Genomic DNA, 27,603 nt, shown 5'->3' on the forward strand with positions numbered 1-27,603 from the left:
CTTGGCACTTTTCATTCTTTTCTTTTGTTTGCATGTCTTAAAGCATAATGGGGAAAAAAAACCACAATTAAGGTCACTCAGTGATTTTGGTAAGATTGCTGCTCTCCTGACAACTAACTAAACTGCTAATGTAGGTACAACTTATGAGTATACCCAAGAAGTTACCACAGAAGAAAAAAGGAGGAGAACTGAGTTTTAGTTCTGGCTCTGCCACTAACTAGCTTTATGACCATTATTTAGAAGAATACTTATGTATTCACTCATTCATTTATTCCCATAGCCATTCATTCATTAACTTTTGTCCAGTCTCGGCCCAAGAGATAGAGAGATTTAACCTGTAGGACACAATCCTTTCTTCTTAGAATGTTAGAACGTATCTCAATGTACTCATTAATAAAACGAGAAGATGAAGTTAGTACTGGTTGATCTAGGTCCAGCTCTAAAATACTATCTATTAGTGATATCTTTTACTGAAATTTCATTTTTTTCTTTTTATGCTGGGTTGACTCTATTTAATTTTAATTTTAATTTTGTATTTTTTGTAGGGATGGGGGCCTCACTATGTTGCCCAGGCTGGTTTTGAACTCCTGGGCTCAAGCAATCCTCCCACCTTGACTTCCCAAAGTGCAAGGATTACGGGTGTGAGCCACTATGCCCGGCTGATGGCTCTCTTTTGAATAGCATTCTTTTCCATATAATTATTTCTTTCCAATTTAAATATAATTATTCCTTTCCAGTTTTAATGATCATGATCATGTGTGAATTCGTAAAGAAATGATCATGAATTTCTTTAGAAGATGCCATAAGTAAACTCTTAGCATCTGAAATGATTAGGAGGATTTGAGCCTGCTGAGGAATTACTTACTTTAGTTGCCAATCCTAGAGGTAATAACTGATTAAGAAGTACTGAAAAATGAGCGGTTATACTTTAGCTTAAAAGAATGATGCAGATGTATAATGAATGCATTAGAAAAAATATGCAAGGACAGGATCATTACAAAGACAGGGATTTCTCTCTTTTTACCTGTGAGGTACAAATAAGATAGTTCTGTTATTTTGGAGCTTTATTCTTGATCAGATTCTCATTGTCTTCCTCTGTTTCTCTGTTTTGCATTTTATGTGTCTGTAGCCTGGAGCTTTGTGCCATGTATCTGCCAGGTTCTCATTATACTAATTACTGAAGTTGAAGAAATGGTCTTAGGGTTAAAAAACAAAATACTCCTAAGCTTAGTTCTTTAAGCCATTTAATCAATGTCTTAAAATTATTGCTTGTCATTTATTAGGTATCTCTATACCTATTGCCCCAGGCATTCTGCTAAGTACAGCTTGCAAGGTGAGGAGATATAGCAGAGAATTCTACCAGTCAAGGTCACCTAGCTTTCTCAGGGTGTCAGATAACACAGCCCTCATGTTTCATGGCTGCATACTTCCTCCAACCTCACTATTATGCTCTTTCTCTCTGCCATATCTCAAAATAGTAAGAGAAGAAATTAGAGTTGTGAGGCAAAGGCACTCTAGGCTGAAGAAAGGCTTTTAAATTTATAGATACTTAAGCCGTATATAAAGAACTCTCAAAACTCAAGAAAACAACTTAATATAAAATGGGTAAATGATTTGAACAGAAAGTCCTCCAAAATGATATACAGATGGTGAATATTCGTCATGATCATAAACAGAGTTCCTAAAGAAACATTGCATATCAAATCCAGCTGTAGAAAAAAGATAGTGCATCATGACCATCACGGCTCAATATTAGAAAATCAATATAATTCACCAAATTAACACAAAAAGTAGAAAAATTATATGATTATCTCAATAGATGTACAAAAATTTGACAAAGTTTAGTACCCATTTTTAATAGAAACTTTCAATAAACTAGAAATAGAAGGAAATTTCCTCATTCAGATAAAAATAATCTATGAAAATTCTATAGCTAAAATTATATTTAATGGTGATGCTTTTCCTGTAAGATCAGGAACAAAACAAGGGTGTCTACTCTCACTACTTCTAATATTACACTGAAAATCTTAACCAGTGCAATGAAAAAAAAGAAAGAAAAAAAAACTTAGAACTAAAGAGTGAAATTAGTAAGATTGCAGGATACAAAGTCAATTTTCAAAAATTTTAGCAAAATTTTAAAATTCTGCTAATTAAAAGACACACAGTATATGTATCTGACAAAAGACTTGTACACATATATTAAAAAGTATAAATAAGCAATTTTAAAAATTAATTTTTGAATGGGCAAAAGCTTTGGCCAGATATCTCACAGAAGATAATATATGTATATGAAAAGATGTCCAACATCATTAGCCATCAGGGAAATAGAAATTGAAACCACAATGAGATACTATTTTATGTCAACCAAAATGGCAAACAAAAAAGAAGTTTTACTACAAAATGCTGGCAAAGATGTGGAGCAACTGGAACTCTCATGTGTTAACCAATTGGTGTATAATTGTTTGGCCGTTTCTCATAACGTTAATCTATATTTAACTCTATGACCCAATGATTTCATTCCTAGGTATTTTAAATAAGGGAAATGAAAACATTTGTCCACAAAGACTCATACAAGAATATTCACAGTTGCTTGACAAATTAGAAATCATCCAAATGTCCATCAAAAATTTATGAGTGAATATATCATAATATGTTCATAAAATGAAATACCATCAATAAAAAAGAATGAATTACTGATATAGTCAACATAGATGAATATCATATTATTGTAAGAGGAAAAAAAAAGCTAGACACAAAATAATACATGCTGTATAGATAAAGCCCAGGAACAAGCAAAACCATTCTGTGGTGATAGAAATCAGAAAGCAATTGCTTCTGAGGTGTGTCAGGGAAAACTGACCCCCCAAAAAAGCAAGATGGAACTTTCTAGAGTGTTGGAAATGTTCTGTATCTTATCTTGAGCTGTGTTTACACAGGAGCACAATTAGTTGTTCCATATACTAGCCTTAAACAATTAAAAAATAAAACCTAAAAAATTATACCATTTACAACGTATCCAGTAACTTCAGGTTAGAGATGTGCAATATCTCTACACAGAAAACCAAAGAAATTTTTTTATTGAGAGAAATTAAAGAAGATATAAATAAGTGGAAAGATAAAGATTATCTTAAATGAGATCAAAGCTGGAGGATTTACACTCCCAGATATGGATTCATTTTAAAACTGCAGCAATTATGATGTTGAAGTATTGGTGTCAAGACAGACAAATTAACCAATAGAATAGAATATAAAGTGCAGAAACAAATTCAAACATATACAGACACTTGATTTATGATAAAGGTGACATGTTAGAGCAACAGGAAGAGGTCTTTTTAGTAAATTCTGCTGGGTTAACTGGATATCTATATGGGGAAAAAAAAACCTTGGCTCCTATCTCACAACCTGTTTTTTAAAGGAATTCCTGATGAGTTGTTGATTCAAGTGTGACAGAAAAATCAGTGAAGCTTCTGGAAGATAACATAAAATAATGTATTCATACTTTGAAGTTAACAAAGATACCTTAAGTGGTACACAGAAAGCATTACCTATAACTGAGTTGAAATTGTGAAATTCTCTTCATCAAAGACACTATTGAGAGAGTGAAAATGAAAACCACAAGAGTAGGAGAATATTTGCATCACATAATAATGGGTACTGTACTTGTACCCAGAATACTTAGACTCCTACACATTAACAATAAAAAGACAATCTGATAAAAAATGTGTAAGAAACATGAAAAGGTATTTCATAGAAGAGAATGTACAAATGGCCAATAAACATACGAAAAGTGATTCAACCTCATTAGCTATTTCTTATCTTTTGGTACACCTATCTGTTGGAGATATACCTGTGAGTGGAACAGTTGGGTATGTGTGCACTCAGAGTTAGAATTATTAAACAGTTTTCCAAAGTAGATATGCCTGTTTATGTTCTCATCAGCAATGGTTTGTCAGTCTCTTAAATTGAAGCCATTAGATTTTTTAAAGTGGTAACTTGCTTTATAGTTTTAATTTGCTTTTTCTTGATGACTAAGGTCAATCTTTGTGTATTCTAGATACTAGTCCTTTGTCTGGTAAATGTTTTTCAAGTTTTTTTTTCAGTTTATAACTTATCTTTTCATCCTCTTAATAGGGTCTTTTACAGAATAAAAGTTTTAAATTTTGATGAAATCTCTTTTATCACTTTTTTCTTTTTGATATTGTCTAAGACTCTTAGTTTAGCCCTAGACTCAATGATTTGTCATATTTTTTTTCTAAAAAGTTTATAGTTTTACATTCACATTTAAGTCTGTGATGGATTTTAAGGTTTTTTGTTTATTTCATAACATGTGAGACTTAGGTCAAGCTTCTTTTTTTTTGGCCTATGCATGCTCAGTTGCTTCAGTACCATTTTTGTTGAAAATTCAGTTTCTCCACTGAAGTTTTTCTATAGCAGCATCAAAAATCATTTGGATATATTTATGTTGATCTATTTCTTTGTTCTCTATTCTGTTCCATTGACCTATGTGTCTCCTTCCTTCAATACCACACTCTCTTGATTACTGGACCTATATAGTGAGCCTTAACATTGGAAGAGTGATTCCTTCCACTTTGTCCTTCTTTAACAAAATATTCTTAGCAATTCCACTTTCTTTCCCTTTTCATATAAATTTTAGAGTAAGCCTGTCTAAATCTACAGATAATGTTTCTTGGATTTTAATAGGAAGTATGTTAATCTTCTATATCGTTTTGGGGAGAATTGACATCTTTACTATTGTTTAGTCTTCTAATCCATAAACATGATACGTCTTTTCATTTATTTAGATCTTCTTTGATTCCTTTCATCAGCATTGGATAGTTGTCTGGATGCAAGTCCTTTTTTATTAAATTTACACCTAAGTACTTATTTTTTTTTAGCAATTATAAATGGTATTTATGTCCATATGTTCATTGCTAGTATGTAGAAATACAATTGATTTTTCTTTTTCTTTCTTTCTTTTTTTTTTTTTTTTGAGATGGCGTTTCCTTCTTTTTGCCCAAGCTGGAGTCCAATGGCACGATCTCGGCTTACTGCAACTTCTGCCTCCTGGGTTCAAGTGATTCTCCTGCCTCAGCCTCCCAAGTAGCTGGGATTACAGGCACGTGCCACCACGCCTGGCTAATTTTTTATATTTTTAGTAGAGATGGGGTTTCACCATGTTGGCCAGGCTGGTCTTGAACTCCTGACCTCAGGTGATCCTCCCACCTCGGCCTCCCAAAGTGCTGGGATTACAGGTGTGAGCCACCCTGCCTGGCCACAATTGATTTTTCTGTTTATTTTGTATCCTGAAACCTAGGAGTTTTGTGTGGGAGTGTGTGTGTGTGTATGTGCAAATTCTCGGGGATTGCTTTTTCATCCACAAATAGGACAGTTATTTTCTTTCTAATCTATATACCTTGTGTTTCCTTTTCTTCCCTTGTTGGACAGGCTAAAACTTCCAGCGCTGTGATGAGTAAGAGTGATAAGAGCAGACATCCTTGTCGTGCTCCCAGTCTTGGAAGGAAAGCATCCAGGCATTCACCTGGATTAAGTATGTTAATTGAGGTTTTCTATAGATGTTCTTTATCAGGAGGTCGAGGCAGTTCCCCTCTATTTCTATGTTTCTAAGAGTTCTTATCATGAATGAGTGTTGAATCTTGTCAAATACTTTTTCTGGCATTGACTGATAATGATCACATGATTTTCTTCTTAAGACTGTTAATATGGTAGATTACATCTTGCTTTTTGTATATTGAAGAAGGGCTTATGTCCCTGGAATAAACACCATTTGGTCATGGTGTGTAATTCTTTTTATATATTGCTGAACTCTGTTAGTTAAAAATTTTTATGTCCATATTCATAAGTAACATTGGTTTTTAGTTTTCTTTTTTTTGTTTTGTCTGGGTTTTGTGTCAGGATAATACTAGTTTCATGAAATGAATTGGGAATTGTTCTTCTCTGTTTCCTGGAAGAGATTGTGAGAACTGGTGTGAATTCTTAAAATGCTTCGTAGAATTCTCCAGTGAAATTATCTGGGCCTGGGGATTTCTTTTTAAAATTATGAATTCAATTTCCTTAATAGACATAAGGCTATTTAAATAATCCATTTCATATTGGGCGAATTATGGTAGTTTGTTTTTGAGGAATTAGTCCATTTCATCTAAATTGTCAAATTTGTGTTTGTAGAGTGTTTTTTTTTTTTTTTTAAAGTATTCCTTTATGTTTGCAGAGCCTGTAGTGATTTTCTTGGTTTCATTTCTGATGTTAGTAATTTATGTATTTTTTTTTCCCTTTGTCAGTCTCGCTAGAAGTTGGACAATTTTATTGATCTTTTCAAAGAATCAGCTCATTGTTTCATTAATTTTCTCCTTACACATTTATTTTTAATTTCATTGGTTCATGTTTTTATATTTATTATTTCCTTCTGCTTGCTTGTAGTTTTCAGTATTTTGGCAATGTGTCTAGGTGTGGATTTCATTGGAATTATCCTTTTTTGAGGTTTACTCAGCTTCTTGAATATTTAGGTTTATGTCTTGTCAAATTTGGAAGGTTTTCAGCTATTATTTACTTAAGGGCTTTCTCAACCCTGTCCTCTTTTTCCTTTCCTTCTGGAACTCTGTTGACATGAGTGTTAGGTTTTTTGTTATAGTCCCACAGCTCTCTGGGACTCTCTTCATCATTTTATTTTTAGTTTATTTTCTCTTAGTTATTCAGATTGGATAGTTTCTACTATTCTATCTTCCCCTTTACAAATTCTCTCATCTCTCCATTCTGCCATTTAACTCACTCACTGAATTTTACATTTTGGTTATATGCTATTCTAAACTTTCTGTTTGGTTTTCTTTATATCTATTTCTTTGCTGAAACTTCCTATTTTGTCAGTTGTTTCATGTGTCTTTGTAATTGTTTCTTGGGGCATTTTTATCATGGCTACTTTTAAATCTTTGTCAAATTCTTCTAACATCTCTGTCATCTTGGTGTTGGCATTTAGCGATCATCTCTTTTCATTCAGTCAATGTCAATGTGAGAAAATGTTAACCTGGACATTTTCCTAGTATGTTGTGAGACTCTGGATCTTATTAAAACATTCTGTTGTATCTGGCTTCTTACACTGCTCCAGCAGGGGAAGATGGTGGCAGTTGGGTTGGGAGGGAGGGGGTTGCCACATTGCTACTACCAGTGGAGGCAGGCATCTGGATTCTGTACTCAGCCTCTGTTGATGTCCAAGGTTGAGGGGCTTCTTGTTGCTGGTGGGTGGAGGTGGGAGTTCTAATTTCCCATCTGGTCAGCACTGACACTGTGATAGGGGTCACCTTGTTACTGAAGGGTGTTGGTGAAAGTCTTCACTCTCCACTAGGCCTCCTGTGACACCACTCCAGCTGACAGGGGAGGGTTGCTGGTCACTGCCTGGTTGAGGTGGACTTCCAGGTTCCACCATTACTACCTTAGTGAGGAGTGGGGCCAAAACTGGGGGATCTCATTCTCTGACTCCCAACTTAGCCTTCTTTGACACTTCTGTGGTAAGTGATTGACAAAGGGTATAGGGGTGCTTACCTATAGCCTGGCAGCATGGAAATCCAGGATCCCCTCTCAGTCTTTGCTGGCTGGCAGGGTTAGGGCCACAGTTTATTTCCTGTGGGGTTTGGCTGGAGAAGAGCAGTTGTTGAAACGTTTTGTTGTCTGCTAGGATACCTTTTTCCTGCTCCTGTGACTAGACAGAGCAGGCTTTTCTTGGGCTTTAAAAATATCAGCTCTGGGCTGGGCACGGTGGCTCATGCCTGTAATCCCAGCATTTTAGGAGGCCGAGGCGGGCAGATCGCATGAGGTCAAGAGTTTGAGACCAGCCTGATCAATGTGGTGAAACCCCATCTCTACTAAAAATACAAAAATTAGCTGGGCATGGTGGCATGTGCCTGTAATCCCAGCTACTTCGGAGGCTGACGCAATCAGTTGAACCTTGGAGGTGGAGGTTGCAGTGAGCCGAGATTGCGCCACTGCACTCCAGCCTGGGCGACACAGCGGGACTCTGTTGAAAAAAAAAATCAGCTCTGTTGGCATTTTTGAATCATTATCTTCTTCAGCCCTAAGACTAGGCTATATAAGGGAAAAAGAAAATTCGAGGAACTCACCACCATTTCGTTACTTAGGTCTCAAGGTTCCAACCAATCTGCCTTTTTCTTTTCTATTTTTCAGAGTCTTGTTATTTTTTTTAAAATATATATAGGATTTTAAATTTTACTTATGGGAAGAATAGAGAAAAGTACATCTACTTCATTTTCCAGAAATAGTGTTATTGCCTTATATTTTAAGGTAATTAGTCTGCCTATAATTTTCGGCATGAAATCTGCTGTGGCAGTCTGAATAATGTCTCCCCAAATACAGGCATATTTTAATCTCTGTGAACCAGCTGTGAATGTTACTGTATATGGAAAAAGGGACTTGGCAGAAGTGATTAAGTTAAGGATGTTGATGTGGGGAGATTATCCTGGATTATTTGGGTGGGCCCAATATAATCACAGTGTCCTTAGAAGAGGGACCCAGGAGGAGCCATTTAGAGGAGAAGCCGATATGATGACTGAAACAGAGATTGGACTGATGCACTTTAAAGACAGAGTAAGGAGCCATAAGCCAAGGAATATGGGCAGCCACTGTAAATTGAAAAAGGCAAGGAAACAAATTATCTCCTCAAAGCCTCCATATGGAACCAGCTCTGCCTACTGTCACTGCTTTAGCTCAGTGAAACTGATTTCGGACTTCCAACTCCAGATCTGTAAGAAAGTAAATTTGTGTTCTTTTAAACCACCACATTTACGGTAATGGTTTACAATATCCATAGGAAATTAATACATCTGCTTTTTATAGATAGCAAATATGTACAGTAGGAGGTGCTGATCCTAGTGATGAACATGCATATTCTGAACTTCTCTTATTCATCATACTTTCTAATTTGGAGTATTTAATTCCAAATACTCCAAATTAGAAAGTATGATGAATAAGAGCATATAGAGGAGTCGTGTGACTTAAGTGTTATTTAAGGAAGCTTGGGTTGCTACAATGTGTAAGATGAATTGGGTGGATGGAGATTGGAATCAGAGAGGCTAAAAAGCAGACTATTATCATCCATCTCAGAGAGACAAGGACTTATCAAAAGAGGATAGAAGTTGGATTGAAGATTTAGAGATGGGTACCAGGGACATTTCAAGAAAAAAAAAACAAAAACAAGGCTTTGAAGACTAATGATCGGAGAGACGAAGAGTATGAAGTCAATGATGACGCAAAAGCATGAATAAGTAACGTGTTCATTAAGCAAGAAATAAGAGGGTAAAAACGTTTTCTGTTAGGTTTTCACCTGTCAAAAATGACTGAACAAGTTAAAGTGATTGTATTCTTTTAAAGGTGAAAAGTCAATCAGTGCTTTTTAGAGAATGTTAATTCCAAATCTCTGACTTTAGAAAGGCTGGTTTGTCATATCCTCCTAGTCCTTGAGGACCAAAATATGTCCAGGTGCTTGATTGCTGTGTCTTAAACAAGCAGCCCTCTTATTCACTGGCAGTAAGAGAGATGTTTATTAGCATCCTTTTGAGTTGTTGATGAATTTACATATTGGCTGACCTCTCCTTTGTTACAGGCTGAAATTTTACATTTAAACTTTTAAAGGATATAAATAAAGCTCTCTGTTTGCAAAACAACCATCAGGTGTTTTTCTTCTATTTAAAGCTGAAGTTCTTAAACCAAAAATACCATTCTGAATCCCAAATGTGTCTTCTATCAAACGTCCTCAAGGTTCTTAAAATGATGTAAAAATACGTCTTTTTGTTTTTGAGCCAACTCTGGACTCAAAGTCCTCAGAGACAACCTTTAGAAGTATAAAGGTGGAGTCAGGCTGCTTTTACAGTTTGGTTGATTCTATTTATTGAACATTTACTGTGTGAATGTTCCCCTGACCTTGGGTATCATTATCTATCTGTGATAGATAACCTATATCACAGTTAGATAGATCTATCTGTGACAGATAACCTATATCACAGATAGATAGATCTATCTGTGACCTCGGGGATCATGATCTGTTAAAGCTTTCATTCATTATAAAGGGATCATTGACGGACTAGTGTTGGGCTCCCACGGGGATTTTCAGCTCACGGAGATCCTTTACTTATGGGGCTCAATATGGCATTGTTTTTGTTTTACATTTCCTTTTGAGACAGAGAGAACTCACGTAAAGCCTAAATCTGGCTCTTGCAGGAAGTTTTGTCTCTAAAGCGGAGCTTCCATTTTGAACGAGGTTATCTTTATGAAGCACAATATTATGGTTGGACTCTTTTTCATTCTTAAATCCATAAATCAATAATTCCCCTGTTCTACTTTATTACAATAGATGTTTTCATCAGCTTCTGCTGAGTTGGATATTTTCAGAATTCTAACTTTGTTGCAAGCCTTCCATTGTCTTCAGTGCTTCTCAAACGTGAAAATGCCTAGGAATCGTTGGGGGATCTTGTTCAGTGCAGCCTCTGATTCGGCAGGTCTGAGGTGAGACCTTAGAGTCTGCATTTCTAACAGGCTCCCAGGTGATGTGCTGCTGCTGGTCCCTGAACCACATTCAATAACAAGGGTATTTGGCTCATCTTTACTCTGTAAATATCAACTTAGGCTACATCTTAATTTGGTGCCAATAGCATTTGGTAAGTTTCACAGTTGGATTGAGCTAGATCAGAAATTCATAGTTAAACCATTGCTTTTTTATTTCAGGAATTAGCAAAAATAAGATGAAAAACATCTGTTTAGAAAGTGGAAAATGCTTGAAAAAGTCTAACAATAATGGTTTGAGTTTTAGTTGAGATTGACTTCTATCATTTCCTTTTTTAAAAAATTAATTTTTTAAAAAAATTTCAATAGCTTTTGGGATACAAGTGGTTATTGGTTACATGGATGAATTGCATAGTATGAACGCCGAGATTTTAGTGCAACCATCACCTGAGTAGTGTACATTGTACCCAATATGTAGTTTTTTAATCTCTCTTGTCCCCCAACCCAGCTTCTGTGAGTCTCCACAGTCCATTATATTCACTCTGTGTGCCTTTGCATACCTGTACCATTTCCTTTTATGGTTTTCTTTTAGATATATGCTGTAGGTCAAGGAATATAGGCTAAAAAATTTTAATTATTTATTTTAAGGATTTAAAATTTTGTGTTTCCTAAAATACAGAAATTATAATCCGAAATACTATAAAAATCAGAATTTAACAAAACAAGATACTGTGTTTTATTAGAATTACAAGCGTACTGCATAGGTTTGAGTTTACACTATTTACTGAAAATGACATTTTCGTAGTAACACTCAATTATAGAATTTTCTGATTTTCTTTTCAACAGTTAGTGCCGCACTATCTGATCCATTTGTTGACTGCCAGTTGACACTGGAACTACTGATTAAGCAAAAATAAAATTCTAATATGGGTTCAAGTATTAAGGATAATTAAGTATATATCAGAATCTTTGGCAGTGGTTGCATCAGAAATTTATTATTAAATACTCATGCCAGTTATTACTCTAGATTGAAGACTGACTTTTTAAATTAATGTTTTATTATGGTAAAATATGTATAACATAAACTTTACAATTTTAACCATTATTATGTGTATAATTCAGTGACTTTATATATGTTCACAATGTTGTGCAGCCATCACCACTATTTCTAGACTGTTTCATCATTCCAAACAGAAACTTTGTGCCCACTGAACAATAAATCCCCATTATCTCCACCCCTACCCAAGTCCCTGGAAACCTCTATTCTACTTTCTGACATTATGAATTTGCCTGTTCTAGATTCTTCATGTAAATGGAATCATTCGGTATTTGTCCTTTTGTGTCTGGCTTATTTTACTTAGCGTATTTTCAACGTTCATCCCTGTTGTAACATGTATCAGAATTTCTTTTCGAGGCCGAATAATATTCCATTGTATGTATATATCCCATTTTATTTATCCATTCATTTGTTGATGGACATTTGAGTTATTTCTACCTTTTGGTTATTGCGAATAATGCAACTATTACGAACATTGGTACACAAGTATCTATTTGAATCCCTAGTTTCAATGATTTTGGGTATATACCCAAAAGTGGAGTTACTGGATCATGTGGTGATTCTATGTTTAACTTTCTGAGGAACTGTGAAACTGTTTTCCACAACAGCTGTGCCATTTTTCATTCCCACCAACAATGCACGAGGGGTCCAGTTTCTCTGTATCCTTACCATGAATGGTTTTTGTTTGTTTTGTTTCGTGTGCTCTGAATAAAACTATATGAAAAGGGTTAGAGATGGGGGAAAAAGTATTGTAAGCAGTAAAAAAGTAAGCAGTAATATATTATGCTTAGTTATGAAGTTTGCATTTTGGCATGACACTCCAATGATCTAGCTTCTGATTGTAGGGTTCTATACCTAAACTAGATTTAGTTAGTTGAATCTTTTGGAGAATTCCCTTCCTCAGTTTTTTCCTTCTAGCTTCATTTTCTGGTATGTTTCACAATTAACTGCCTTCCCTTATACTTTCAGAAATTATCTAAACATCTTCCTAGTGAATCTTCCGCTTGTACCACAGCATTTGAAGAACTCCTTGAATACCTATTGCCTTCCCACCCCCTGCATTTTGGTTACTGCTTCCCATCTGTCTTTCTTTGACAGCAAGGTAGACCATTTTGTTAGTCCACTTCTTTAGGCCAGGAGCTGTCTCTGTTTCCATAATAGCTCTGGGCTGGTGGAATAGAAGGTACACAAAACAGATTGCTACTCAAGTCATGGGTAGAGTAGGCCTAGGCCAAGCTAGAAAGTGGGTTATGTTTCTATTTGAAGTGACCAAATAGTGGCTTTGGATGGACTTTGGGGTCAGGGTTGGGTTTTTTGGGAAAATTGTCCAGGATGGAAGAAGGATGAAGATAAAGAGTTCAGTTGGTGTGGAGATGGGATTAGGCTGGGCTTAGGGAAGTGAAGGAGGACAGGTCAGCCACACACACAAGCCTGCACAACAGCTTCCATTGTGTTCTGGACTCAGAACTAGGAATATTCACTATAACAGTGCGACTGACTTGAATTTCATTAGAGGAATATTAAAAGCAGATGTAAAAAAAGACTGTGAAGGCTCTAGATCAGAATCAACTGTAACTTGGCTCATGATAAGCCAAGTTATTTAGTTATTTTCTTATGTCCCATGCCTGGCTAGCCTAAACCCAACTAACCCAGGGCAAGGACATGGCTGAAAACAATGACCCCAGCACTGGCTGTACTTCTTAAGGCTCTATTCAAACCAAGACACATCTCTTCCTGTCATTTTAAAGCACATGCCCTATTAGCAGAGGGTCAGTAAATTTCATGCTGTCTTAGAAAATGCACTATATTCTTGGAGAATGTACTTTGAGCTGGTGTGTTAGCTTCATAAGATTTGATTTTTACATACTAAATGCTTAAAAATACATGTTTTACTTCTTTTGTTTGAGATGAGGCTTTTAGGGAGTAATAGACACCACAATAAAAGCTAGCATGGTTTGCATTTTCAATAAAAAGGAATTTGCGTGAAGTGCTGCTTTTTCTCAAGAAGCACTTGCGTACAGCATTGCTTAGCAACACACAAATCAGCTCTGACACCTTATTCATCTTTAATATTCAGGTTCAAATCAAGCCTTTCCAGAGATGGGACAGATTGCGTCTTTCAAACCAAGCAAGTGAAAGTTGTCACTTTGTAATTTTCATCTTTAAGTTGGCAGCAGCATCAGAATTTTCATTTTATAACTTCTTTTGGAATTGGAATTTTTTTCAACTAGCCTCTTATGTCCTTCTTCTCCTCTGTTCTCACTTTGTTTTTTATTCCTAAAGACCCTTAAAAGGTCTTTCCTGTATTTTTGGGATCAAATTTGAATTCCTTAGGATGACATTCAGGGCCCATCTCTCATAGCCTCTGCTTCAGCCAAATTAAACAATTCATGTTCATAAACATGCTGTTTTCTTTGATATCACTATTTTTCCAGCCCACACTGTTTTCTTTGCTTGGCAATACTCTTAGCTGGGTAAGTCCTGCCCATCTTTCCAGATACTTCTGGAATGTTGGGGAACTTCTTTTTGATTCCTTCAGATTGAGTAAGGGGCCTCTTTTCCTGAGGTCCTGTGCAAATCCTGATCATAGGGTTTATAATATTGGACTTCATTTGTTTGCTTTTCTCATCCTAAACTAGAAATCCCTTCTTGAGGGACAGGGATTCAGTCTTTCATCCTTACATCCTGTCCTTCCTGTGTGTTTCGTTTATCTGAATTTCTCACTATTTATGACAGAGCTGAATCTTCTCTTTTTTGTAATCATGATTTTTATTCTTTTCAACCTAACTCTCTCTCTCTCTCTATATATATATATGTATATACAGAGAGAGATATCAAAAGATATATATTTTATTATAAATATAAAATATTTTATTTTGTTATATTTATTATATTTTAAGTGTATACTTTATATTTTATTATACTTTAAGTATATACTTTAAGTTCTAGAGTACATGTGCACAATGTGCAGGCTTGGGAGCCTCCATCCGTGTTCCCATAAATGACATGGTCTCATTCTTTTTTATGGCTGCATAGTATTCCATGGTGTATATGTACCACATTTTCTTTATCCAGTCTATCATTGATGGACATTTAGGTTGATTCCTTGTCTTTGCTATTGTGAATAGTGCTACATGAACATTTGCATGTATGTGTCTTTATGGGAGAATGATTTATATTCCTCGAGATATATACTCAGTAATGGGATTGCTGGGACGAATGGTAATTCTGTGTGTCACTCTTTGAGGAATTGCCACACTGCTTTCCACAATGGTTGAACTAATTTGTACACCCACCAACAGTGTATAAGTGTTCCTTTCTCTCCGCAACCTCACCAGCATCTGTTATTTTTTAACTTTTTGATAATAGCCATTCTTACTCGTGTGTGGTGGTATCTCATTGTGGTTTTGATTTGCATTTCTCTAATGATCAGTGTTTTAACCTGAATTTTATGTGATATGTGAAATCTTTGTGAGAAAGTATTACTCAATCCTGTTGCTTTAAAAAAAATCTACGTTCTTACTGGTGGCATCTCCTTGATAATGCTATTATTTCATTGGATGTTGATTTTTTTATGACGAACCACAGTGTTTTTAGTTTAATTCTATTCTGTACAGTGTGTTATAGGATAGAAATAAAGTGATTTTATGGGATAGTTTATCTTATAGGAAATGTATGAAGCTGATCCCATCAATAAAAATAAAATCCTCAGAACGTCATTTTGCTTACATATTTTAAATTATCTTCATATAACTTTGAAAACAGTTGTGGGCCGGGCGCGGTGGCTCACGCTTGTAATCCCAGCACTTTGGGAGGCCGAGGCGGGCGGATCACAAGGTCAGGAGATCGAGACCACGGTGAAACCTCGTCTCTACTAAAAATACAAAAAATTAGCCGGGCGTGGTGGCGGGCGCCTGTAGTCCCAGCTACTCGGAGAGGCTGAGGCAGGAGAATGGCAGGAGCCAGGAGGCGGAGCTTGCAGTGAGCTGAGATTGCGCCACTGCACTCCAGCCTGGGCGACAAAGCGAGACTCCGTCTCAAAAAAAAAAGAAAAGAAAACAGTTGTGATTGTGCCTTAATGAATGAAAGTTTATACATGAACTTCAAACACATTTTCTTTTGTAAGGACAATCTAACTGAGGATATAAGCCTTGCTTTTAGATTCTAAGAGTAGGTTTTTAAAGTTATGTGTGAGGGCCTTTCATGGTACCACCCAAAAGTAGGTATGTAATACTTTTTTGGGTAATATCTCCATTTAACTCAAGTTCTTTCATGTACAGTTTTGAGTCTAGTTATTCTCTCTGTTTTTATAAATAGTCATATCAAATTGCTATTTGAGAAATTGAAGATTTCAAATTAATATTTAAAAGACAAATGGGCTTATAATCTTTATTGCTGTGGAATTTGTTCTTAGCATCTGAGGACTTTAGCAGTCAACTATATAGACAAATATTGGAGGATGACATTTGTGTTTAATATAGAACCTTATTTTGGCTTTTTGAAAGTGACTTCATTGTTCTTTATTCTAAGATATCATAATCTTTCTAGTCTGATTTGTAAATGCTTATTTGCTAAATCTTTTCCTTTATAAGACATCATACCTTTGAGATAAGAGTAGATTGTTTTAAAAATAACTTTTTCTTGTCTTTTTGTTTTGTTTTGTTTTTTATACAGAAAACAAGCATCGTTGTGGGTCCAAGGAGACATTTTCCGATCCAAACTGAAAAATCGACCATCCAGTGAAGGAAGTATTAATAAAATTCTTTCTAGCCTAGATGATATGTCTATTGGTGGAAATCTTTCAAAAACACAAAACATGGAACGATTTGGAGAGGTAAGTTTTCCCTAGGAAGATTCTTAAAACTGATGTTCTGCATTTGTTTCTCAGTTGGACCTATATAACATAGCAGTGTCTTTTCTCTGGATGCCATGAGTATCAAGTTTTTAGAAGCAGAGTCATCCATCTATATAGCAAGAAGCAGAGGAAAGAAACCAATTGCCCTTAAAAAAAAAAGCTATAATTTAAGGAGTAAATTATAAAGGAGGCTACTCTGGTAAGGCAGAATATTTATAGAAAGGAAACAGAAAAGCAAACTTTCCATTTGAAAATTAAAATAGATACCAAGAAGAAAAATTTTAATGTGACAATTGAGGAAATAATACATACCACAAGTGGTGCTTTGAAAGCCTCAAATTCATGCTGATTTCTAAAGTAAGTGCCTACTTGAAAACATGATTAGGGCACTTTTAAAAAAAAAAAAATTAAGGCTCTACTGTAAACAAACCACCATAAATAGTTGATATGTATTGTCTGATTAATATTCATAACTACCTGGTGAGTTAGGTAATACTATCTCTATTTTATAGGAAGGAAATTGCATATCAGAGATGTTCTAACCTCAATGTCAAACATGGTTCAATCCATGTCTGTCTGAGTCCAAGCTTGTGTTTTTTTATATCACACCATGTTGCCTCTAAATAAAAATAGAAGTGATTTACTAAGAATTAGGATTATGAGCATTTTTGGAACTAGAAACAACATTGAAACACCATTTGTTTGGTTCCACTATTGTAGACACAAGAAACTGGGGTCCCAGAAAATTTGTGATTTGTGCAAAGTTCCAGGGTTGTTTAGTAGTGGGGCCACTTTGAGAACTGGACATTCAATTCCTAGTTTAGGTCTTTCTACCATGTTATGCCTGAGGTGAAGCTAAGTATCTGGTTTATATTTTTATATCTCTAAAGGAGAAAAAAAAAAAAAGAAAAAAAGGACCTGTTCAAAATAGTGGAACAAGCCAGGCAGGGTGATGTGTGCCTGTGTGGTCCCAATTACTTGGGAGACTGAGGTGGGAGGATGTTTGAGCCCAGGAGTCGAAACTGTAGTGAGCTATGATGGCATCACTGCACTCTATCCTGGGCGACAGAGCAAGCACCCGTGTCTAAACAAGTAAAAAAGAAGAAAAGAGAAAGAAAAAATGTAGAAGCAACAAGTGTAGATTTACATTCTATTAGACAGTGACCCATTAGACCCGGACAGGGGCCTTAAACTAAATACTATGGCTCAAGCCTAGCCCACAAGGAACCCAGAATGGAAGGAACACATCATAGCTCTCTTAGGTTAATGATTGGCATCCCAAACAGATTTCTTTTTAGCAAGAAAGATAGCCAGAGTGCTTGGAGATTGGGAGCATGAGTTTTCTTTCAAGGACAAAGGATGGAGACCGTTGGAAGAACTGATTTTTAAGCCCAGTGCTCTGTTCTCCAGGATGGCCACTGATGAGGTGACTAAGTTTAGAGTCATCTGTCCTGATGAAATGTACACCTTATCCAAGGTCATGTTGATGTTAGAGCCTTTGTTGACTTTTTCTTGTCTCTGTGTTCCAGTCTCACCTATTAAGAGCAAATAAAAAGAAAGGCTCTGAACTAAGATTTTAACGTGATAATATAGCTAAGCAAAAATACCTTTTTCTTGCTGTAGTCAGCATTTCCTTCCCAGGTTGAGTTCAAGTAAATAGGGCTTTGAGTTATGAACTCTGAAAAGACAAACATAAAGTTAATCCCGTTATCTGAGAAACATATTTACTTTGCAGGAACACAGTACTTTCTATATTATAATCTTGATTAAGTTAACATCTGGTAGTTAGAACATTTTATTCTCATACTCTTTTAATCCCCAATTTGTTGAACTTAAGAATACTTAACATTTATGTATCACTGTGAGGGTAAGGAATGCAATATGATTGGAATTTTAAATAAGTCAGTTTTAAATATAAGTATATATAAGTCTACTCCCCCGTCTTAGTCCATTTGGGCTGCTGTAACAAAACACTACAGGCTAGCTGGCTTATAAACAACAGAAATTTATTTCTCACAGTTCTGCAGATTGGGAAATTCAAGATCAAGGCATCAACAGATTTGTTGTCTGGTGAGGGCCTGCCTAGTGGTTCATAGACAGCACCTTCTGTATCTTCACATGGCAAAAAGGGCAAACAAACTCTTAATGCCGTCACCTTGGGGGATTGGGATTTCAACATACGAATTTTGGGGGCTACAAATATTCAGACCATAGCACCCCCATCATTATTTTAGTTTTAGCCTTTGAAATGCTATTGTTTCTGAAATTCAAGAGTAGAAATGAAAGAATTCAGAGATGCCAGAGAATGATGGTATGGTGAATATTTTACACAGCATCATGTATAGGCTCTTGGACTACTTTATTAACTAGTTAATGGCTTTGTGCAAGTAACTCTTACAAGCACTTTTCTTGCCATGCTTATCTAGTGCCAGCTCTGGAATATCACATGAATATGGAAAATTCGCTTACTCAAAATTGGACTTAACAGAGTTGGTGATGTCTTTATTGTTCTTATAAATTGCACATGGAAAAATAGATTGAGACTGCTGTAAGAATTTAATGTGTTTCAAGTTGCATGCAGGGTAAAAGTCCATGGAATTTCTGGATTTACTTAGTTTGTATATATAGAAAGTGCAAAAAGGCAGTATTCCTCTTGAGATTGCCTTTAAAAAAAAAGATTAAAAGCAGAGATTCTAATTTTTTTTTTCTTTCTAGGCCTACAGTAATTTTCTTGTGATTAGTTACTAGGAAGCTCTGTATTACCAGATTTGGAGAATTCGAATAGAGTTTTTTAGGCTGGGCGTGGTGGCTTATGCCTGTAATCCTGGCACTTTGGGAGGCTGAGGTGGATGGATCACTTGAAGTCAGGAGTTTGAGACCAGGCTGGCCAGTGTAACGAAACCCCATCTCTACTAAAAATAGAAAAAAAAATTAGCCAGGTGTGATGGCACATGCCTATAGTCCCAGCTTCTTGGGAGGCTGAGGCACGAGAATCACTTGAACCCGAGAGGTGGAGGTTGCAGTGAGCTGAGATCATGCCACTGCACTCCAGCCTGGGCAACAGAGCAAGACTCCGTCTCAAAAAAAAAAAAAAAATACAGTTTTTTAGTGCTTAGGATGTAGGTGAAAGGAAAATATCCAGAATGATATAGGTCATATTGATGGACTAAGTTGTGGTTTAGTTGTGGTTCTTTGCCCACTTAGGGTTATGAGAAATAAAACAGAGGCTTCACCTTTATTGAGCCTGGACTTCAGTGCTGGGCTGGGCTCTATGAAATATACACAGCCCATCCTGTGGGTCTAGGTTAGGCTCCCTGCTCCCTGCTCCTTCCTTGCACTATACTTTTCCCCCACAGTCCTCATCCCTCCTTCCCTGCTCGGTGATACTCTCTAGGAAGGTAGAGACTTTTATTTGTCTTCATCATGATTCTATTTTTGGCAAAAGGCCTTAATAAGTATTATGTGAATGGATGAAGAAGGCTTATAGTTTCAGAGAAAAAAAAAGGGCAGAGACATGAAATTAGTAATAATCTAAGCTACACAAGTGCATTATGTGCTCAAATACAAAATAGTACTAGCAATAAGTGCTCACTTTAACATTTAGGGGCCTATGGGTCCATTATGGCTTGGAGCTATTTTAAAAGATAGAATTTAAAGTACTTTATTTAAAGGGCAAATATTAAATCAGGATCTTAGCATGAAGGTACTATATGCCAGGAACTGTTTTAGGCACTTGACATTAATGAACTCTATTAATACTTACAGTAGCCATATGAAATAGGCACTGTTACTAGGCCCATTTACAGGAGACATACCTGAGGTAGAGGTCAAACCATCTGCCCAAGATCCTGAGTACATGGTGATGTGGTCATTTGAACTTCTGAGCTCTGGCTCCAAAGTTTGTGCCCTCAGCCACCCTCCTGGGAGGCATCTCACTATACTCTGCTAACTCTATGAGGTCTTCAGTGTGGCTTTAGTAAATTATATACAGTAATTTTGAGCAAAACTGTAACCATTCCCTGCTAATAAACTTCGTCCAGAATTACAACAGGGTTTTTACATTTTGTCTTTCTACTCTAGGGCTATAGGCCAATATTAGCATACCAATCAGTAGATGCTCTTGACTTAGTGATATTAATTAGATACAGGTGCTGCTAATATTCAGCCAAGTTCATACAGATTGACGATCAAGTAGACAAGAATGTAGTGTTTTAATTACATCTTTGAGATATTGTGATTTATAAAATCCATCAAGTACTCATAAGCAGGGTACATCTTAGAAAAATCTATGAAGTAAAAATTAAATCTCTAATGTCCTGCTTTTTAAGCACCTTTCTTTCCCCCATTATGACAATGAAGACCAGTTCTAATCTGAATGCCATTGGGATCCACCAGAGGTTGTTAAGCAGGGGAGTGACAGCACACAGAATCATGGTGCTGGGAGGTCACTCTGGCTATGGTGTCATATAGGGCTGAGGGTGGAAGGCCAGGGAGTTGGTGATAGGGAGGTCCAGGTTTTAAAGGTCCCAACCAGTGGCAGTGGCAGTGGCAGTGAATGGGGCAGCCAGAAGAGAGATGTGGGTAGCTCTGATAAATTCAAACTTTTTATTGATCAGAAGCAGCTTATTATAAAGATGACATCTTTGCCTTTCTCCAGCACTTACATCTCATAGGTTCAACATCTGAGAGCTGAAAAGAACTTTAGAGATGACCCAGCCACCTTTCCTAGCCAATTTATTAAAGTCTGCTAAAAATTACATTCTCATCTTTATCTTCCAGTTCTTGGACTTCTATTTTTACTCATTTCTATTTAAACTGTCTATTTATGTCATTTTTCTATTATGACTCTTCCATCTTTATTCCCTAGTGTGCTATATTCTATCTCATAGATCTTTTCTTAATGAGACTTTCCACAGCCTTTCCTATAGCTTACTGTGCCAGGATTTTGTTTAGGTTTTGGTCAGCAATTACTTTATCCAGCTGAAATCTGTGGACACGATTGTGTATAGAGAAAACAGCTGGTGGAATAAAATATTTATTCTTCATGTTGTTATTTGTTCTTTCACTAGGTCGTCACTCATTTTTTTTTAATTGTACTTCTTTTGGTACAATATTTTAGTTTACGGTCATTTTCTTGCCTTTATGTAGGGCAGTCCAGTATCCAAAAGGAAGAGTATTGCTGCTTAGATCCTCCAAAGGGCAATGGGGCATCTGAGAGCAGACCCCTTGCCTGTGGAGGACAAAGATAGGAGGGTCTTCCCTGGACTAGGTAGGGTTCTTCATTATTGCCAGCATCAGCCAAGTGGTTTTGTTTCTTTTCAGCAGATTCCAGGGAATCTGCTCCTCCTGGACCAGCTTAGGACAAGAGAGAGTCTGCCCTGGCATTTCGTAGGGAGAGGGGCTGGAGCCTAAGGGCAGAATGGAGGCCCAGGTTGGGTTCTCCTCATTTGTCATTTGTGAATGTGTTCTTTAGTCATCATGAAGAATGAATCTGGTATGAGGAAGGAGGCCTAACAGCACCTGATGAGAAAAGTCTTCAAACTCTCCCCTGGCTACCAACTCATGAGATTGATTTGTGCCGCACAATATATTGTACTGCATTTGCTAATAAACATTTTCCTCCCACAGGCTCTTATGACTTGGTATATCTTATAGGATCAATCCCCTAATAAATATAAGGCTTGTTATATTTATGTCTGTGTGTCTTATTCAGTATTCCAGGAGGCCAAAGACCTTTTCCATATAGCTTTTTAGTTCCTTAATTCTGTAATTTAATGTAAATATGTTTTGAATAATGTTACTATTTTTGTTGAGTTTGAAGGCTATTTATTAATCACTGAGAATTTTATAGTTTATATATTCTATCTCTCATAGTCCTAAAAATGCCCCACACTTTGTACAGTGGCCACAGAGACAAAATAAAAGATTAGTTTAGACAAAAAATAATACAGTTTACATTTTATAGATTTTTTCAGACCTGTATTGCCTGTCTGGATCTTTCCCCCTTCTTCCCGCTCCTCAAGTCTGGACTCCCATGTGATTTCCCATACCCTAATCCAATCCATCATCTCTCATCAGACTACTGCATAGCCGCTTAAATGTGTCCCTCCCCCGAGTCTTGACCTCCAATTCATTCTCACAGTGATCAATGGGAGGAAATATATGCAACATATGCAAATGAGGGGGTCGTGTGGGTATAAAGAACTCTTACAAATCACCAAAATACTATGTGCACAAATAAAACAATATGGGAACCCTCCTGGCTGGTAAACATAAAAAATGTTCTACTTCCCTAGAAATGGAAGAAACACAAATTTAAATGATGAGATGCTATTTATGCCTATCAAATGTATTAAAAATGTATGCAGTATTGACAAATGTTTAGGGAATAAAAAGCTCTTAAACATTGCTAGTTGGAATTTACAATAGTACAGCCTTTTTGGAGGGCAATTTGATCATATGTGGAAGATGACTTTAAAAGGAATTCCTCTTCTATGAATTTGTCTTAAGGCAATAATAAGAGAGTCTTCATAAACCATGTATATATAAGAGTATGTTTGTTGAGGCTGTTTATAGTGATGAAAGACAGAGAATAGCCTAACCTAGGCTATCGGTTAAATAATAAAATTAGGCATATCTAGACAATGGAATTTTATGGAGCCATAAAACGACAGAGATTTTAAAAAATTTGCCCTGAAAAACTTCCACTGTATGTTTTTTAAGTTAGAAAAGTTACAAAGCAGCATATGTATGTAATACAACCTCTTTTTGTAAGGAAGAAGTAGGTTGGGGGTTTTATATAGCACAGGGAAAATTCTGGAAGACTATGTGCCAGAATGTTAATGTGTTTTGCTTTTGATGGTAAATATATAGGTGGTTTTAATATTTTTTCATGTTTACCTATACTTTATTACTAATGACAAACATATGGTAAACATATCTCCATATATATGGTAAATGTATATATATTTAAATACATAAAAATATATCATAAATATATCAGCATCTCTCTCTCTCTCTCTCTCTATATATATATATATATATATATTTTTTTTTTTTTTTTTTTTTTTTTTTTTTTTTTGAGACAGTCTCTATGGCCCATGCTGGAGTGCAGTGGAATGATCTCAGCTCACTGCAACCTCTGCCTCCCAGGTTCAAATGATTCTCATGCCTCAGTCTCCCAAGTAGCTGCGATTACAGGCATGCGCCACCATACCCAGCTAATTTTTATATTTTTAGTAGACATGGGGTTTCACCATGTGGGCCAGGCTGGTCTTGAACTCCTGGCCTCATGTTATCCACCTGCCTTGGCCTCCCAAAGTGCTGGGATTACAGGCGTGAGCCACTGTGCCTAGCCAGATACTTTTTTTTTTTTTTTTTTTAAGAAGAAACACCTCTACCTTCGTGGTCATCACCACCACAGCCACCCGAGAGGAGCTGGGGGAGAACGGTGGCCCGCAAGGCTGATCACAGACAATGTGGTGGCTCCTGTGAGGGTGTTTAAGTAAACTTGAGGAGAGGAAGTAAAAGTATGTTAAATCTGGGTAGTTAAGTGCATGGCTGTGTATTGTAGTATTTTTGTTGTTTTCTGATTTTGAGATGTATCATAATTTACAGAAATATTTGACCTTTAAGATTCACAGTAGAATGAGAGAAAAATACATGTAAAGTAATTATAACTTAAAATGTACTGTTATTTAATTTTCTGTTTAACTGTATATCTTTTAAAATGCTTTTATTCTTTCCAAGCAATATATGATCACAGCTTAAAAAATATCAACAAGTGTTGAATTCTAGCAACAAAAAATATCAGTGTCCTTTCTCGCCTTTCTGTATCTCTGGACCCACTTCCAAAGGGGGAAACCTCTAGGAAAATTATAGTATTATTTTTAGTGCCATATTTCTATTACAAATACCTTGTTTATGTTGCTGTTTTTTAATTGATCAATTCTGGACATTTTTCTATTGCCTCCTGGTTGTTGTAGACAGGATGCAGCTCTTCTAGCTCACTGTCACCACCATTTCCCAATATAACTATATTCGTTAAATCAAATCATGTGCACATTATTACTATGTAAATATTGTTCACGGTTTGAGCTTAGTAGTACACTATGACTGTTTTCTTTTTTGACGCTCTCTTTGTTTGTCCTATACTTAATTGCCTTTTTAAATTTGCATAGTTTTCTATGCATTTAGGAAAAGATAATGCTTTAAAAAGTTGTGCCAAACAATTTTAAATTTTTTCAAAATCTCAACACAGCAAAATTCCATTCTAATTCCATTCTTTTCCTGAAGACATTTCTCCCTTCTAACTTGGACTGGTTGTTCTTAGTCCTGCTGTGTGTGTGTACGTGTGTGTGTGTGTATGTGTGTGTGTGTGTGTGTGCGTGTGTGTGTGTGTGAAGTCCTAGGATCAGGACTATATAGTCTCATTCTCTAACTCTTCTTCATATTCTTCAGTTAGATCCCTAATTTTCTTGGATCTCATGTTGTCTTTCCTTTTTTCCTGAAGAGCATATCCTGTAATAGTTTTCTCAGAAAGATTGTATGGGAGGTAAATTTTTATATCTGTTTTACCTTTATACTTACCTGAAAGGTTGAATTTTAGAATTACAGGTTAAGAATCATTTTGTATTTATAATTGTGAAGGTGGTTCTAGTGGGAAACACAAAGATCTTCCTAGTTGGAGGAACAAATAAGCTTTCCTGGTACAAAAGCACCTGGTTGACAATGAAACTGATTGTGGCAAGGATACTGTCAGGTCCTCCTAGAAGTTTTCGTGGCCATTCTCATGAGGGACTATGTGTTTTTTGGCCTCACCTCATATTCAGGAAACTGGCTCTGTGCTAAGTAACTGGTAACATCCCAGCACATTGAGTGCTTACTGCAGCCTGGTGAAGCTAAGCTCACCTTCTCAGGTGCACCATCCCACTGGCAAGCCTAGCTGTCAGATCTTCCTGATTTCTGTTCTTGCAGGCTTCTTTGATGGTAATAAGTTCCTCCCACATTGGGGTTGTATGGATAGAACTGAATGGTAAAACTGATTCCTGGAGACTTTTTAGAAATGCAACTTGAGACTCTAAGAGAACCCTCTCTCATGAAGACTCCATGATCCTGTAACTATTGAGCTGGTATACTTCTTGGGCAGGACGACCTTTCCTGGGATATTGGGCTGCGTCACTTGTACCCGTTCTTTAAGGGACTGCCTCTAGGAAGCTTTTGTCCTTATTCTTTCTTTCCCACTGACCTTGTGCTTTGCATTTCTTTATTTCTTTTTTAAACTCAGAGATGTGATGGTGAGGTTTGGTCTTTTTACTGAGTCCCAGGGTTACCTGTGGAACCCAACATAGGTGGCAGGGAATGAGGAGGTATTGCGATGAGAAATGACTCAAATGTGACTGATGGAAGTACATTTTTCATCAAACAAGAATTCTAGTTTTAAATAGGGGAGGGGACTATTATGGCTGGGAGGGATTTTAGCAAATCCAAGCACTTTGATTTTTCAGTTGAGGAAAAAAGGCAAAATACAGTCTTCACTGGTGCAATGACAGTGTGCTATGGCATATATTTTAGAAAGAACATTGCATCTTGGGACAAGAAATCTAATTTTGAAGTCATACGAAGGTCATTAAGAGTTTATGGGAGCTTGGGCAATATTCCTAACTGCCATGAGTATGTCCTTTTTTCATCGATAAATTAAGGGTACCAGTGCCTCCCCCTGCATCAGGGCTATTGAAGAGACTAGCATTTGAAGAGACTAGCATGGTACTTCTGTTTTTCAAACTATAAAGAGTTATTTCAGAAGGAAAGATCTAGTGAACGTGGTCCTTTAAATCCTTTTGAAAAGGGCTTGTGTGCTTTTACTAGTGTTACATGATTACTGTGTTAATAACTTACTGTATAGATTTCCTAAAGTATTTTTATCTCGTATTTTTGTAAACAAATTATGGAATTTGCAGTGATGGCTCCTGGTAGTATCTAAAAACATATTTGTACTGCATCTGTGGGCCCTTCTATATCTAGGCTATATTCCAACGTATGATTGTGTCTGCAGGAGAGAGTCTCCTCTGTTGCTGTCCAGTGTAACAAACAGCTCCTTTTATATTCTACCACATCTATTCCCATGCTTCTTTGATTTGGAATTTGACTTGTTGCCTATTGAACTGGCAAATAGTCGAGGGTTCTTTTGTGTAAACTTTGACAACGCTGATTCATAGTACCTTTAGTGACTTAATCTATATTAAGATAATCTGTATAAAATGTATCTATATATGTAATCTGTTAAGAAACCTATATAAAGCCAAATTTTGACCTTTCTGTGGAACATGTATTTTTTTCCAGAATAACTTAGAAGATGATGATGTGGAAATGAAAAATGGTATAACCCAGGGAGACAAACTACGTGCCTTAAAAAGTCAGAGACAGCCACGTACCTCACCATCCTGTGCATTTAGGTAGATCTCTTTTAAACACTTCAATTCATAGTGTGCTTCCCTTTGTGAATAGAACATTTAATCTTCTCTTTAATCTGTAATCTTCTCTTTTGAATTTTGTTCTACAAATACTAAGTTTACTATTTTATGTTGTTTATTAATTATTTTATCACTGTTGGGAGTAGCTAAAGTTTAGAAGTTTATCAAAAGCAACTGCTGCATCTCAGTCTCTGGAATTCTACCTTAAGCTGCAAAGCAGTTATCTCTGGGACTCTGTTTCAAATTCCGTTTGGATTTCTCCCCTTCTGCTGTGAATGAGTTTCTTGTCCTGTGTTGGATCCTCACAGGTGTGCTGAGGCTTTTGTATTGACTCATAGTGTATATAAAAGTGTTGAATGCCAGTCTCTGGCAATCTAAGCTAGTTCCTCAGCTTTACCTTCTATTTTTGAAAAGTTGAATAAGCAATTCTTACCTGTGCCTGTAAAGTTATAAGCCATCTTGACTTATGGAATCAATGATGAGACTTGACTTCTGATCACAACATTTGAAACCTGCTGATAGCTCAGATTGGGTTAAAAAAAAGGGGAATCAAAAGCTGGAAACATTTGTAAATATCATCATTTTTTAAAATTACAATATACTGGGTGGCAAGGCCCCAGTCCACAAATTAATATAATGGGAAGCAGCAGCATTTTTTTGACTTATAAATAAGAGATACACATAGCAGAAGGATGTTT

General features: G+C 36.4%; 1 protein-coding gene across 5 annotated transcripts in view; it reads left to right on the forward strand.

Annotated features, from left to right (window-relative positions):
* The window catches only part of CDC14A (cell division cycle 14A), a 179,649-nt gene that overhangs the window by 127,480 nt on the left and 24,566 nt on the right, over positions 1 to 27,603 (forward strand). For all 5 annotated transcript variants that reach the window (XM_063625594.1, XM_063625593.1, XM_063625591.1 and 2 more), the window contains 2 exons: positions 16,253 to 16,412; positions 26,775 to 26,887. In XM_063625594.1, the coding sequence (XP_063481664.1) occupies positions 16,253 to 16,412; positions 26,775 to 26,887 (273 nt within the window). The remainder of the gene's footprint in view (positions 1 to 16,252; positions 16,413 to 26,774; positions 26,888 to 27,603) is intronic.

The sequence above is a fragment of the Symphalangus syndactylus genome, chromosome 12, assembly GCF_028878055.3.
Source record: "Symphalangus syndactylus isolate Jambi chromosome 12, NHGRI_mSymSyn1-v2.1_pri, whole genome shotgun sequence".
Classification (NCBI taxonomy): domain Eukaryota; kingdom Metazoa; phylum Chordata; class Mammalia; order Primates; family Hylobatidae; genus Symphalangus; species Symphalangus syndactylus.